This window comes from Leptodactylus fuscus, chromosome 1, assembly GCF_031893055.1.
Source record: "Leptodactylus fuscus isolate aLepFus1 chromosome 1, aLepFus1.hap2, whole genome shotgun sequence".
Taxonomy (NCBI): domain Eukaryota; kingdom Metazoa; phylum Chordata; class Amphibia; order Anura; family Leptodactylidae; genus Leptodactylus; species Leptodactylus fuscus.
The window spans coordinates 304544014-304558402 of NC_134265.1; the positions used below are offsets into that span (position 1 = coordinate 304544014).

Here is a 14389-nt window from a genome sequence, read left to right on the forward strand (position 1 = left end):
TACGATAAGATAAGATAAGATAAGATAATCCTTTAATAGAGTCCCACCATGGGGAAATTCAGTTTGTTACAGCAGCATGGATAATACAGTGCAAGAAAGAAGACATACAAGGTCATAGTAGCAGATAGAGAAAGATATTAGGAGTCATAGCAACTAAAAAGAAAAAGAAAGACTCAGGATCATTTAGTTCTCTGTGCGGAGTGATCTAATTAAGAAATACCAATACAATACTGACAGGCTGCAGTTTACAGCACACCACTGGTTAACCACACATAGACGCATAAAGGCTAGATGGTGTATCACTTTGTGATATATCATAAGAACAGCTTATCTCTTGATACACATATCTGGACATGTACAATGAATGGGGATGGCAAGAAAGGACACAATGGAAATTTGTAGACACTGCTTGATATTAGGTACTACTGTTAACTTTAAAGTCACCTATATACATACATTATTGTGTTCTGAAAAGTTTAGAAAATCATATGATTACTGTCCTCCTTAAAGCAAGCTAAAACAATTGGCATAAATACATAATATGTAATATACAAAAAGTTATCTGTACACTATGTATGTGTAGTTACATTTTTACTTTGAGTTAAAGGTTCAGTTTAATGTATATTACATTTTATCTGACACTTAGTGAAAATTTTCCCAACTTGCTCGTCCACTTTCAGTAATGCTGAGTTAAAAATTTCAATAATAAATTACTTTTTTTCCATAAGGCCAGTAGCAAAAAGATTAGAAATGCCATTTTCAGCTCCCAATACCCATCCAACTTTCTGTTGGATTTTGGAGATATAAAAACAATAGAGATGAGCGAACAGTGTTCTATCGAACACATGTTCGATCGGATATCAGGGTGTTCGCCATGTTCGAATCGAATCGAACACCGCGTGGTAAAGTGCACCAAAATTCGATTCCCCTCCCACCTTCCCTGGCGCCTTTTTTGCACCAATAACAGCGCAGGGGAGGTGGGACAGGAACTACGACACCGGGGGCATTGAAAAAAATTGGAAAAAGTCATTGGCTGCCGAAATCAGGTGACCTCCATTTTAGACGAATAGTGGATTTCAAATCCGGGTCACATGAGAATGTGAACTTTGTGACTATGAGACAGGGATAGCTGTACAGGCAGGGATAGCTAGGGATAACCTTTATTTAGGGGGGAATGTTATTAAAAATAACTTTTTGGGGCTCTATCGGGTGTGTAATTGTGATTTTTGTGAGATAAACTTTTTCCCATAGGGATGCATTGGCCAGCGCTGATTGGCCGAATTCCGTACTCTGGCCAATCAGTGCTGGCCAATGCATTCTATTAGCTTGATGAAGCAGAGTGTGCACAAGGGTTCAAGCGCACCCTCGGCTCTGATGTAGGAGAGCCGAGGGTGCACTTGAACCCTTGTGCACCCTCAGCTCTGCTACATCAGAGCCGAGGGTGCGCTTGAACCCTTGTGCACACTCTGCTTCATCAAGCTAATAGAATGCATTGGCCAGCGCTGATTGGCCAATGCATTCTATTAGCCCGATGAAGTAGAGCTGAATGTGTGTGCTAAGCACACACATTCAGCACTGCTTCATCACGCCAATACAATGCATTAGCCAGTGCTGATTGGCCAGAGTACGGAATTCGGCCAATCAGCGCTGGCTCTGCTGGAGGAGGCGGAGTCTAAGGTCGGACCTGAATGGAGACTGGTGTGGAGCGATCTTAGACTCCGCCTCCTCCAGCAGAGCCAGCGCTGATTGGTCGAGTTCCGTACTCTGTCCAATCAGCGCTGGCCAATGCATTCTATTAGCGTGAACTGAGTTTGCACAGGGGTTCTAGCGCACCCTCGGCTCTGCTACATCAGATTGCTACATCTGATGTAGCAGTGCCGAGTGTGCATCAGATGTGTAGTTTAGCAGAACTGGCTCAGCACTGCTAAGTCTCTGCATTCGCATAGGAATGCATTGGCCAGCCTTCGGCCAATCAGCGCTGGCTCTGACGGAGGAGGCGGAGTCTAAGGTCGGACCTGAATGGAGACTGGTGTGGAGCGATCTTAGACTCCGCCTCCTCCAGCAGAGCCAGCGCTGATTGGTCGAGTTCCGTACTCTGGCCAATCAGCACTGGCCAATGCATTTCTATGGGGAAAAGTTAGCTTGCGAAAATCGCAAACTGACAGGGATTTCCATGAAATAAAGTGACTTTTATGCCCCCAGACATGCTTCCCCTGCTGTCCCAGTGTCATTCCAGGGTGTTGGTATCATTTCCTGGGGTGTCATAGTGGACTTGGTGACCCTCCAGACACGAATTCGGGTTTCCCCCTTAACGAGTTTATGTTCCCCATAGACTATAATGGGGTTCGAAACCCATTCGAACACTCGAACAGTGAGCGGCTGTTCGAATCGAATTTCGAACCTCGAACATTTTAGTGTTCGCTCATCTCTAAAAAACAACCATCTCCCTATATTATAAAAATGAATTTCTGTCTGTCTGTCTGTCTGTCTGTCTGTCTGTGCTCTAATGCGAACCAAACGACTGGACCGATCTTCACCAAATTTGGTACAGAGATACTTCAGATATCCGGGAAGGTTTAAGACGAGACTCCAACTCGCTCGGAGGTACCGTTGCTGAGATACAGCATTTCAAACACAGTGCCCCCCCCCCCTTAGCCAATACAAACCTGCAAGACTTTCACTCATATTCCAACTGCAATACACACGGTCACTCCACATGCACAATACAACACTGATATCCAAACTGAGATACACGCATCAGTGGATTAGATACACAGATCAGCACACAGTATCACACACCAGAGGATTAGATACACGGGTCTGCACACAGTCCCACAAACCAGAGAATTAAATACGCACTTCTGCACACAGTTCCACACACTGAAGGATTTGATACACACGTCTGCACACGGTTCCACATACCGAAGGATTAGATACAGGCGTCTACACACAGTTCCACACTCCAGAGGATTAGATACGCGCATCTGCACACATTTGTACACGCCATAGGATTAGATACACGCGTCTTCACACAGTACCACATGCAGTAGTATTAGATACGCGCGTCTACACACAGTTCCACACGCCGAAGGATTAGATACGCGCCTCTTCACACAATACCACACAGGGAAAGATTAGATACGTGTGTGTGCACACAGTACCACACTTTGGAGGATGAGATACATGCCTCTGCACACAGTACCACAAGCCAGAGAATTAGATACGCGTCTCAGCACACAGTACCACATGGGGGAGGATTAGATACACGCATCTACACACAGTACCACATGCCATAGGATTATATACGAGCGTCTGCACACAGTACCACATGCTGGGGGATTGGATACATGCGTCTACACACAGTTCCACACACTGTAGGATTAGATACGCACCTCTTCACACAATACCACACAGGGGAGGATTAGATACACGTGTCTTCACACAGTTGTACACGCCATAGGATTAGATACACGCGTCTTCACACAGTACCACATGCAGTAGTATTAGATACGCGCGTCTACACACAGTTCCACACGCCGAAGGATTAGATACGCGCCTCTTCACACAATACCACACAGGGGAGGATTAGATACGTGTGTGTGCACACAGTACCACACTTTGGAGGATTAGCTACATGCCTCTGCACACAGTACCACAAGCCAGAGAATTAGATACGCGTCTCAGCACACAGTATCACACGGGGGAGGATTAGATACGCTCATCTACACACAGTACCACATGCCATAGGATTATATACGCACGTCTGCACACAGTACCACATGCCGGGGGATTGGATACATGCTTCTACACACAGTTCCACACACTGTAGGATTACATACGCACCTCTTCACATAATACCACACAGGGGAGGATTAGATACACGTGTCTTCACACAGTTGTACACGCCATAGGATTAGATACACGCATCTGCACACAGTACCACATGCCGTAGGATTAGATACGCGCCTCTACACACAGTACCACATGGGGGAGGATTAGATATGCGCGTCTGCACACAGTACCACATGCCGTAGAATTAGATACGCGCGTCTACACACAGTTCCACACTCCAGAGGATTAGATATGCGCGTCTGCACACAGTTGTACACGCCATAGGATTAGATACACACGTCTGCACAGAGTACCACATGCTGTAGGATTAGATACACACGTCTACACACAGTTCCACACTCCAGAGGATTAGATACGCGCGTAGGCACACATTTGTTCTACACGGGGAAGGATTAGATACAGCTTTACTCCAGGTATCCATAACAACTGATCACAGGTTTTTCACTGACATCCAAAATGAGATACACATAATCACATGATGCTTATGGACATACACACAAACCACATACAAAATACACCAGTGCAAAATTGGACAATTCTTATGGGGCCACTACACAAACATAAAATGTAATATACCCGTGCGAAGCCGGGTCCTCCCTCTAGTATCCAATAAAAATAAAGGGACAGTATTCTATTAGGGTTGAAATTATATTCTACTCAAACTGTTGTAGTCATTTTGATGGTCTAATAGACTACAACAGTCGTAATGAGATCTATTCTGTGTCACTTCTATTTTTATCTGTGTCCTATTTTATATTGGATTCTGTATCTTACGTGCCTACCTATTAATTTGTAGACCTAATAAAACCAGTTCTGTATATAACTTGTAATCAGGCAAATTCTGCAAAAAATTAACATATCATTTTTTAGTTTGAAGGCTACGTTCAATTAGAACTGAATGTATTTTAACTTCTCTTGTACCAACTAAAGACTTTTTAAGTCCCTGGAGTTTCTATGGCCTTTAGGTTTTCCTGTGATGTTTAAAAAAAAAATTAGATGACTGCACATTGCCCTAGGCTTAGTTGACTTTATCTATAGTAACAACCTATGCTATCAATTTTCATACAGAAGCATGTTGAAGATAATAAAATATGACTTTTGCATAATTTATTCCATAACATTTTATACATGGCTTGCCATTTTGTCTTCTACTCTGTGAATCAGGCGACAGTAGGTGTATGAATTACATACAAACTTCATTGGCAGTGGTAGCTATGAAAGTCTGTCAAAGCATTAACAATGCTACCTTAGCAATTACAGCTATTCCCAATGGTATTATACAGGCTTTACTAATTACAGTATATACCAAGTGGTCGATCCCTGGAAGTGTTACTGTACAAAGTATCTGGCAAGCAAAACTGTATAGAAAATGAGCTTTATAAGACAATATAATACTATATATAATATATATTTTTATTGTTATGTATTCAATTTAGTGAAACACTGAATCTAGTACTTCCTTAGTATTTTGTATTGTCTACTATATTTCATCTTCAGGCACATGTGGTGTAACAGACCGCTAGAAAGCTGACAGTGTGCTGAATTCAGTGCACTATCAACTTTTCTGCTCAGTGCCCCTACTGAAGAGCTATTGGTGCCAGTACCAAAGATCTTCACCGTCAAAAGGGTGTTTCTGACAGTCAGGAATGCCCCTCCTCACAGTAGCATCTATAGTGCTGTACTGTGATGGGGGTGTTCCTTACCACCCAGTGATGACGCAGAGCGGTGAACAATGCCTTCCCCAGTACTAGTCTATGGACGAGAACTATCAGGAGTAGGGGCAGTAAGGAATGCCCTCTCTCACAGTACAGTGCTATAGACACTACCGTGATGAGGGGCGTTCCTCATAGACTGTCAGAAATACCCTTCTGACACTGAAGAGCTACTGTAACAGCATTGATAGCTCTTCAGTGGGGGTATATAATGGAAAATCCTGAATTCATGGCACTGTTGGCTTTCTAGCCGTGTATTATACCGCATGTGTCCAAGGATGAGAAAGCTCCTCTTTAAGTTTAATTAAATTACCTGACACATAAATACACTAAATGTCCATTCTTACAGATCAATGATTGATTCTTATGAATATTCACTCCAGATACAATATATATCCTTTGTAAATATTCCCAGTATAAACATGTTGCCGACAAGGTGCAAACTATACGAGGATGGATTATCATACTAATATTTGTCTCCCTAGAGTACTAATATTTGTCCCCCTATGGGTGATAACACAGAGTGCCATAATAATTTTTTTTCAGAATTCTTAATCTTTCAGCACCTCTGTTGTGCTTTATCTATCTAAAAGACAAAAAGTCATACGGTACCTCTAAAGTATTAAAATGTGAAAAAGGGGAATGCTACTATGGCTGCAAAACTGACAAACACCAAACAGGAAGCAGTACTCTAGACCAATGGGAATATATTTCATGTTTCCTGTAATCATAATGGACATGACTCTTGATATTACCCTATAATCTAGTCCTTTTTTTAACCAGAAGGATAATAAATTAGGATAAATTTGCAAGTTTTGCATATATGTTGTCAAAGATAGAATATAAGAATATTAGAATATATTTTCTTTATTCATTGTTCGGGTTCAGACAGACAATATCACAGCATACACAAACCCTGTGAGCTATGACATGGAATCCCTATCTTTTATATAATTTTATACTGACAACTTTGTGTGCCATTGCAGGGTGCCTCCAACAGACACACTATTCTCCCTAAAAGTGATGTGGTAGATATTGTTGTCGAAAGGAAAAAACAACATGTAATAATAACCTTAATGTAATATAATAAATAGAGAGAGAGAGAGAGAGAGAGAGAGAGAGAGAGAGAGAGAGAGGGCTCATGAATATATACTGTATATTCAAAATCCCAATTTGCTTTATGGAAAAGCATTTATTATAAGCCTTCTCTAGTTTATGATAAGTTATATTGGAATATTTTAGCTGCTTTACACTGTCTATTTGCAGTAGCAATCCCAGAGCTGGTCCATATGGTAGATTCACAGCCACCGCTGTATGAATACATAAAATCTAGGAAATAAGAGACACCAATAAGCAAGGCAACTGGAAGCCCAGATGCTGCTGCTGTTTATATACAGTACATGTATTCCAATGTGCCATCTGCTGCCTGCTGCAGCCAAGGAAACCTTATGAGTGGTCAGTGACATTTGCTTTACTATCCAAGCACCTTTAGCAGCACACTTAGAAATTTATAGAGATAAGCCTAGTGCCAAGATTAAATAACACAAATTGAAGTTGCCAGCTTTCTTATTTTTAAAATGACTTTTTCTAGGAAAGAGAAAGAAAAAATAATGGTATAATGGAAAACAGTAAAACTGTGTATTGATTTAAATAGTTATTCTACACATAGCCTGTACTGACAGTGGCACCTGGGAAGCATTTATCACCGTCCGACAAATCCAGCCCTTGCACTCTGCTCATTGCTATATTTGTCTTTTCTTATCTTTTTATAACTATTATAGTCAAGTTTCCTATTAATTTTGCAGGATATTTTTACAGCAACGCAAGGAAGGAGTTTTTTTGGGGGGTTAACAAATTAGGTAAATGCAAATAGCCCAGATATCCATTTGTCTCATCTATCTATCGCAAATCTATCGATCTATCTATCTATCTATCTATCTATCTATCTATCTATCATCTATCTATCTATCTATCTATCTATCTATCTATCTACCTTTCTCCTATCTATCTATACATCCATCCATCTATATCTGTCTTTAAATCGACAGATCTATCTATCTGTCTACCTATCTATCTATCTACCTATCTATCTATCTATCTATCTATCTATCTATCTATCTATCTATCTATCCAGTGGCGTAACTAGGAATGTCGGGGCCCTGGGCCGAACTTTTAACATGCCCCCCCCCCCCCCGACCGACACTGACGCCGAAGACCTCGGCCGATCCCCTCCTACGCATTTCTGCGAGTTCTATTATTCCCCATAGTGGCCCCTTAACACAGTATTATCCCCCATAGTGGCCCCTGCACACAGTATTATCCCCCATAGTGGCCCCTGCACACAGTATTATGTCCTTTAGTGGCCCCTGCACACAGTATTATCCCCCATAGTGGCCCCTGCACACAGTATTATGTCCCTTAGTGGCCCCTGCACACAGTATTATCCCCCATAGTGGCCCCTGCACACAGTATTATGTCCCTTAGTGGCCTCTGTCCCTTAGTGGCCCCTTTTTAGACCCCAGAGTATAATAATCGGAGACCCGGGGGAATAAAAACATAAAAAACTACTGTTACTTACCTGTCCCCCAGCTCATACGCGTTCTTCTCCACTGCCGTCTGCTTCTGCCGTCCTTCTGTAATGACGTCGGAAATTGACCCGGGACCCAGGCCGGGTTCATGTGACGTCAGAGACGTCAGGAAGGAAGCCTGGCAGGATCATAGAGAGGTAAGTAACATGTTTTTTTATGTTTCTTAACACTCCCGATCTGCCAATCATTATACTCGGGGATCCGAAAAGACCCCCGAGTATAATGATAGCAGCGGTAACGGCTGTCACCGGGCCCCCAATGTCCAGGGCCCTGTGGCAGCTGGATCCGCTGCTATGGCGGTAGTTACGCCACTGTATCTATCTATATCTGTGTTTTTTTCGATTTTTTTTAGATACTCAGATAAGCCATAAATTTACCCAGTGCTACATAATGAATGCTGCAAAAAAAGCAAAATACTGATGAACATCCAGTTACATGCATACAATTTGCAATGGGTGGATGTTTTATATTCCAAATGCAAACAGCTAAGCTATAGAGTTTCATTCATACTGTTACATGTGGCACACCATGCTATAGACTTACTATGTATCCATACACCACTTGCTCATCTCCACAATGAGAGCCATGCAGAGCACACCATATGTATATGAATTACAGAAGGCAAAGATCTACAAAATTGTATAACATTTCCCTATCCAAGCAATGACATTTATTTGCTGAAATTGGACAACCCATTTAATGCAGGTTCCTGTGTTTACTAGATATCATGTGGCAATAACAGAAATCCATTCCATGTGTATGTGATTTTTTTCCTGTATATATTGCATTAAGAATAGGATAATGATTGTACATAATTTGCCCATAATTATTCTAAAATGTTCTGTTCTATAGAACGTTTAATTAGGGATTTCTGTATAATGCACCTCATAGTAGAAGAATGCCCGGAATATCCATGTAAAACACTGTAACTGATGAAATGTAGCATCTGCCAAACTCAGGTGGCTGCTGTCCCATTTGCTTATTTTCCAGCCACTACACGTACAGAAGTTTGGATCTGATATTAGAGGCCTGGAAAGATGACAATTCTCATATTGAAACTTAATGGATTTCAATATTTCTTTTCTGTCACTTTATATTATTACATGCTTTGTTTAAATCAGATTGTAAGCTAGTATGACATGCTACAGGATTCTAATGCCAAAAAAACTCAATGATCCATGAACCATATCCCCTAAACAGACTGTAGTACTGAACATGTATATCTGATACATTTAGTCACCTTGACAAATATCTTGGTGATAAAATTGCACAGTTAGCTACAGTGAATGTGAACAAAGCTGAAAAATCATTTTTTACTTTAAAGTAGCCTAATGGGTGATGGACATATGTCTGGTAGGAAACATATATACAAGTCTGACATGGATTCAATTAGTTTAAAGGGAATCTATCATTGCTAAAATCACTTTTAAAATAAATATATCTTCAAATAGCCTTTATAAATTCCAGACATACCTCTTATTTTTTCTTCATTTAGATGTTTTTTGGTTTTTTTGTTTGTTTTTTTTTAAACAATTTTTCAAATGCAGATCACCTTTATGGAGCACAAGGGGAGTACAGCTGCGTCATCAGGAGCTCTACCCCTTACCGCCCTTCAGTAATTCCCTGTTCTTCAAAAATACTTCAACTAGTGGCATCAAGAGGAGCTAGCGATGTTTGGCAATCCAAATCTCGCACATGTGCTGTAAGCCATCCTTTTTCTATTCTTGAACAAGCAAGGGGCATGAAAAGAATACAGATGGAACAGCGCATGCGCAAGATTTGGATTGCGCAGTCACTAACTGCTTTTGTCAAGAACAAAAGCTGAAATATGAGATGAATATTACAGTTATCCAATATTAATGTCTAGAATAGCAAAGTATAGTGTAAGTCTAAACATCACTATTTTTTATTATTTTTTAAAAAAAACACCAAGACTTTATACCTAGCAATATGCTTTGCAAGCCCAATCTGTATAAGAGTATGTTTATTAATAATTGAAGCTGCATTGATGGAGGCATTTCCTGAACTGGAAATGTATATTGTATCTGGGGAGAATAATACAGTCCAGTAGATAGAACTGCAAAAAATGGATTTACCTGTAAAGTTATTTTTAGGGGCTCCTGAATTGCCAACAAAATTAGATTATTTCAAGCCTTTATCCTGACTGTTCAGCGCAAATAAAACTAAAATATTCCATCCAGGGAGACATTTCACTCGATTAATTACTGTTAATCTATTCTTTCCTTACCCTTCTAAATGTCTCCTCTCTGTTTAAGCACATGTCAGATGAACCCTATTATTCAGGATATAATACTTCTTTTATATACCATCTTCATTGCCCCACCCCTGCAGGGGTGATGGAATAGTAAGAGGCAGATCTGGTGGCATCTCTTTCTATTGAGAGATGGTTACATTGTAGTAATATTATAAATAAAGGCAGTCATCAGGGTTCACTCACTGAAAGAGCCATTAAAAGTAATATATAACCATTTTTATTCATTTTTTGAAGCTTTATCGTGAAATATATCAATATTTTTACATCTGTTTTTACTTTCTAATTGTAGATTCTCTTTAATCTATTTTCTGTACAAAGTTATGGGGGGCTTGACTTTTTCTCTGCACTGCTAACTGAATTTAATATGTTTTGCATCATAGTCATGGTCAGAAGCATCTATAGGTTTATAGAAGAGTTTTCTAGACATGCCCTTTACAGGGAGTTGATAAGTTGTAGCATCATCTATTGTCAGCAGTGGATGTAATAATAGGTGTTATGTGATGTTTCCTATAGGCGTTAACCTCTATTGTAATACTGTCTGACTTGTCTGTTATGTAAATCATAATAGATAGTTAGATAGATAGAATAAAAAAATATGTTTGGCTTAAAAACTTGATTTGAAAAGTAAGCAATTTTTGGTAACACATTACCTTTAAGTAATTCCACAGAATGTATTATGTGCCAACAAACATTCATAGAATCTATCCCACAGTTTAATGTATCTTTGATTCCCCATGCATGGCATACATGATAGTACTGCCCAATACTTGTGTTCCCTTGGTGCCAAATGCTTAAAAAAAAAAAAAAAAAAAAAAAAAAACCCTCCCAAAAAAAAAAAAAAACAAAATAAAAAAAACCCACTATATTCTAGAAAATGTTTCCTCTACTTCCAATGACTATACTGTTAGGTGACATGTTGCCAGATACTAACAACAAACAAATGTATTCAATATTTTACTCTAACAGTACAAATTCATATTGCCATCAAATAGATTGGCTTTGGTTATGGAAATGCCTACATTATATCCTATTACTCTTCAAACAGAGTATCACATAATGGTGAAGAATATTAAACCAGCTTTAAACTGATTTAGTTAAGCCACCTGCATGGGGTGTATTGTAATTTTGTTAAATGTTCACTTTTTATACATCTGACAATCGACTCATTGACAACAAAACAATACCCTGACACTGACACAGACACAAGAGCTTGGGTTATATTACACTATGAGCAGAAGATAGACAACATCATGTGCAGAGGCAGAGTATGTTGTAAAATTGGACAATAACAAAAATTAAACTTTTAACTCTGTGTTTTATGTTTTGTCAGCTACGTTACCAATGGGATGTCATTATTCTATATACACTGTCTAACAATAAATATTTGGACAACCATGCAAATGAAGATATCTGCAGTCGTGATGTACGTTGCGCCTTCTGCCATTTAATAGGAAACAGTAGTGGCATTAGTGCATTGGCATTAGTTGCATGCAAGATACCATGAAGTGCAGAGTTATCCACTTTAAAGAAAGGGGTAACTGTGGGGTATTACAGAAATGGTTGATCCTTAAGGGACATAGCAAGCGAACTGAATTACCCAAAATCGACAGTGGCCAATGTAATTACGAAGTGGAAGGTGAACGGTGATTGTTGGTATATGCCCAGAGTTGGCAGACCCCCGAAACTGTGAGATAGAGACCGATGAGTGCTGGCCAGAGAAACCGCACCCAACCAATGGCTCACATACACCAGGAGTTTCACCAGGTATCCGGGAGTATTGTGTCGATCAATAGCATCCATAAGGAAACATCTGCTGGGTTCTACCTACTATTGGATATGAATAAATGTTATTTTTATATTCTACCACAGGTGTCCAAATACTTATTAGTAGACAGTGTGGCACCTGTTCATTCAACCACACACCATTCACAAATGAATTAATAATTAATATGAAAACATCCCTCACTAGTTCTGTAGAATCCTGTCTAAAAAAAAAACAAAAAAAAACTAAACCTATTACCACCACTTTCCAAAATACAGTACCCTTCTAAATAATCCCCTTCCTCTTTAATTTGTCAAAAACTAAGGTTATATCATTTGTGTCTATAATGAAACAAGATAACACTTTTCAAGGTAAATTGATGTTACAATTCACTGTTGAAAGTTAATCAAGATGAATAGCAGATAAGAAAAGTTCATTTTTTCATTACCATAATTACCATATGTCTTAGAAAGGCTTGCTCGTACACTCTCTTTTAGCTGCAAAGTACTTTGTTCCTCCTCAGACCTTTCATGTGTCAGCTTGAAAACTGTTTGAAAGTGTTAAAAAGAGTTAAGGGTAAGTCTCCTGGAGGAGCAATTATAATGAGATGACTCTTACGTCTACTTGTCATTTATCTTTCAGGTTTTTATATATCAAGGTCTGATGTGCCTGAAACGTATCTGATACACTGATTATCTGTGAAATATCTATGGAATTTAATTATAAAATTTCTTTAGTAAAATTAGAGCAAAAAAGAAATCATTACTGGTGAACGTTGCTTTGCATTCAGTAGAATAACATTGCTATAAGCAAAAATTCTCTCTTTCTGTTATTTCTTACCTCTAGGTGCAGTTGTTATGTAGCTTACTGTAGCTTATTCCTTAGTGACTAGCTGGTGTTTTCTCAGGGGTAGCTTATAAGGTGAATGGCTAACCTCTCTTTACTTCTCATAAGTTACATTTGGGCAGCAACCGTTTCTTGTGTTGTATCTTAAGGTCAGCATTATAGATCAGGGTTACCTTAGACTACCTCGTGAAGTTCATCAAGAGAATGCCAAGAGTGTGCAAAGCAGTAATCAAAGCAAAAGGTGGCTACTTTGAAGTACCTAGAATATAAGACATATTTTCAGTTGTTTCACACTTTTTTGTTAAGTATTAGAGATGAGCGAACACTAAAATGTTCGAGGTTCGAAATTCGATTCGAACAGCCGCTCACTGTTCGAGTGTTCGAATGGGTTTCGAACCCCATTATAGTCTATGGGGAACATAAACTCGTTAAGGGGGAAACCCAAATTCGTGTCTGGAGGGTCACCAAGTCCACTATGACACCCCAGGAAATGATACCAACACCCTGGAATGACACTGGGACAGCAGGGGAAGCATGTCTGGGGGCATAAAAGTCACTTTATTTCATGGAAATCCCTGTCAGTTTGCGATTTTCGCAAGCTAACTTTTCCCCATAGAAATGCATTGGCCAGTGCTGATTGGCCAGAGTACGGAACTCGACCAATCAGCGCTGGCTCTGCTGGAGGAGGCGGAGTCTAAGATAGCTCCACACCAGTCTCCATTCAGGTCCGACCTTAGACTCCGCCTCCTCCGGCAGAGCCAGCGCTGATTGGCCGAAGGCTGGCCAATGCATTCCTATGCGAATGCAGACTTAGCAGTGCTGAGTCAGTTTTGCTCAACTACACATCTGATGCACACTCGGCACTGCTACATCAGATGTAGCAATCTGATGTAGCAGAGCCGAGGGTGCACTAGAACCCCTGTGCAAACTCAGTTCACGCTAATAGAATGCATTGGCCAGCGCTGATTGGCCAATGCATTCTATTAGCCCGATGAAGTAGAGCTGAATGTGTGTGCTAAGCACACACATTCAGCACTGCTTCATCAAGCCAATACAATGCATTAGCCAGTGCTGATTGGCCAGAGTACGGAATTCGGCCAATCAGCGCTGGCCAATGCATTCTATTAGCCCGATGAAGTAGAGCTGAATGTGTGTGCTAAGCACACACATTCAGCACTGCTTCATCAAGCCAATACAATGCATTAGCCAGTGCTGATTGGCCAGAGTACGGAATTCGGCCAATCAGCGCTGGCTCTGCTGGAGGAGGCGGAGTCTAAGGTCGGACCTGAATGGAGACTGGTGTGGAGCGATCTTAGACTCCGCCTCCTCCAGCAGAGCCAGCGCTGATTGGCCG

At 40.3% G+C, this 14389-nt stretch overlaps 1 protein-coding gene across 3 annotated transcripts in view; it reads right to left on the reverse strand.

Annotated features, from left to right (window-relative positions):
* SGCZ (sarcoglycan zeta) overlaps window positions 1–14389 on the reverse strand; it is a 726451-nt gene that overhangs the window by 169608 nt on the left and 542454 nt on the right. The window contains exon 1 of one of the 3 annotated variants that reach the window (XM_075258763.1): window positions 12647–12704. The exons of the other annotated variants lie outside the window; for them this stretch is intronic. Coding sequence (XP_075114864.1) covers window positions 12647–12649 — 3 coding nt within the window. The 5' untranslated portion in view covers window positions 12650–12704. Of the gene's footprint in view, window positions 1–12646; window positions 12705–14389 lie in introns of those variants that run through there. 3 annotated transcript variants of the gene reach the window in all.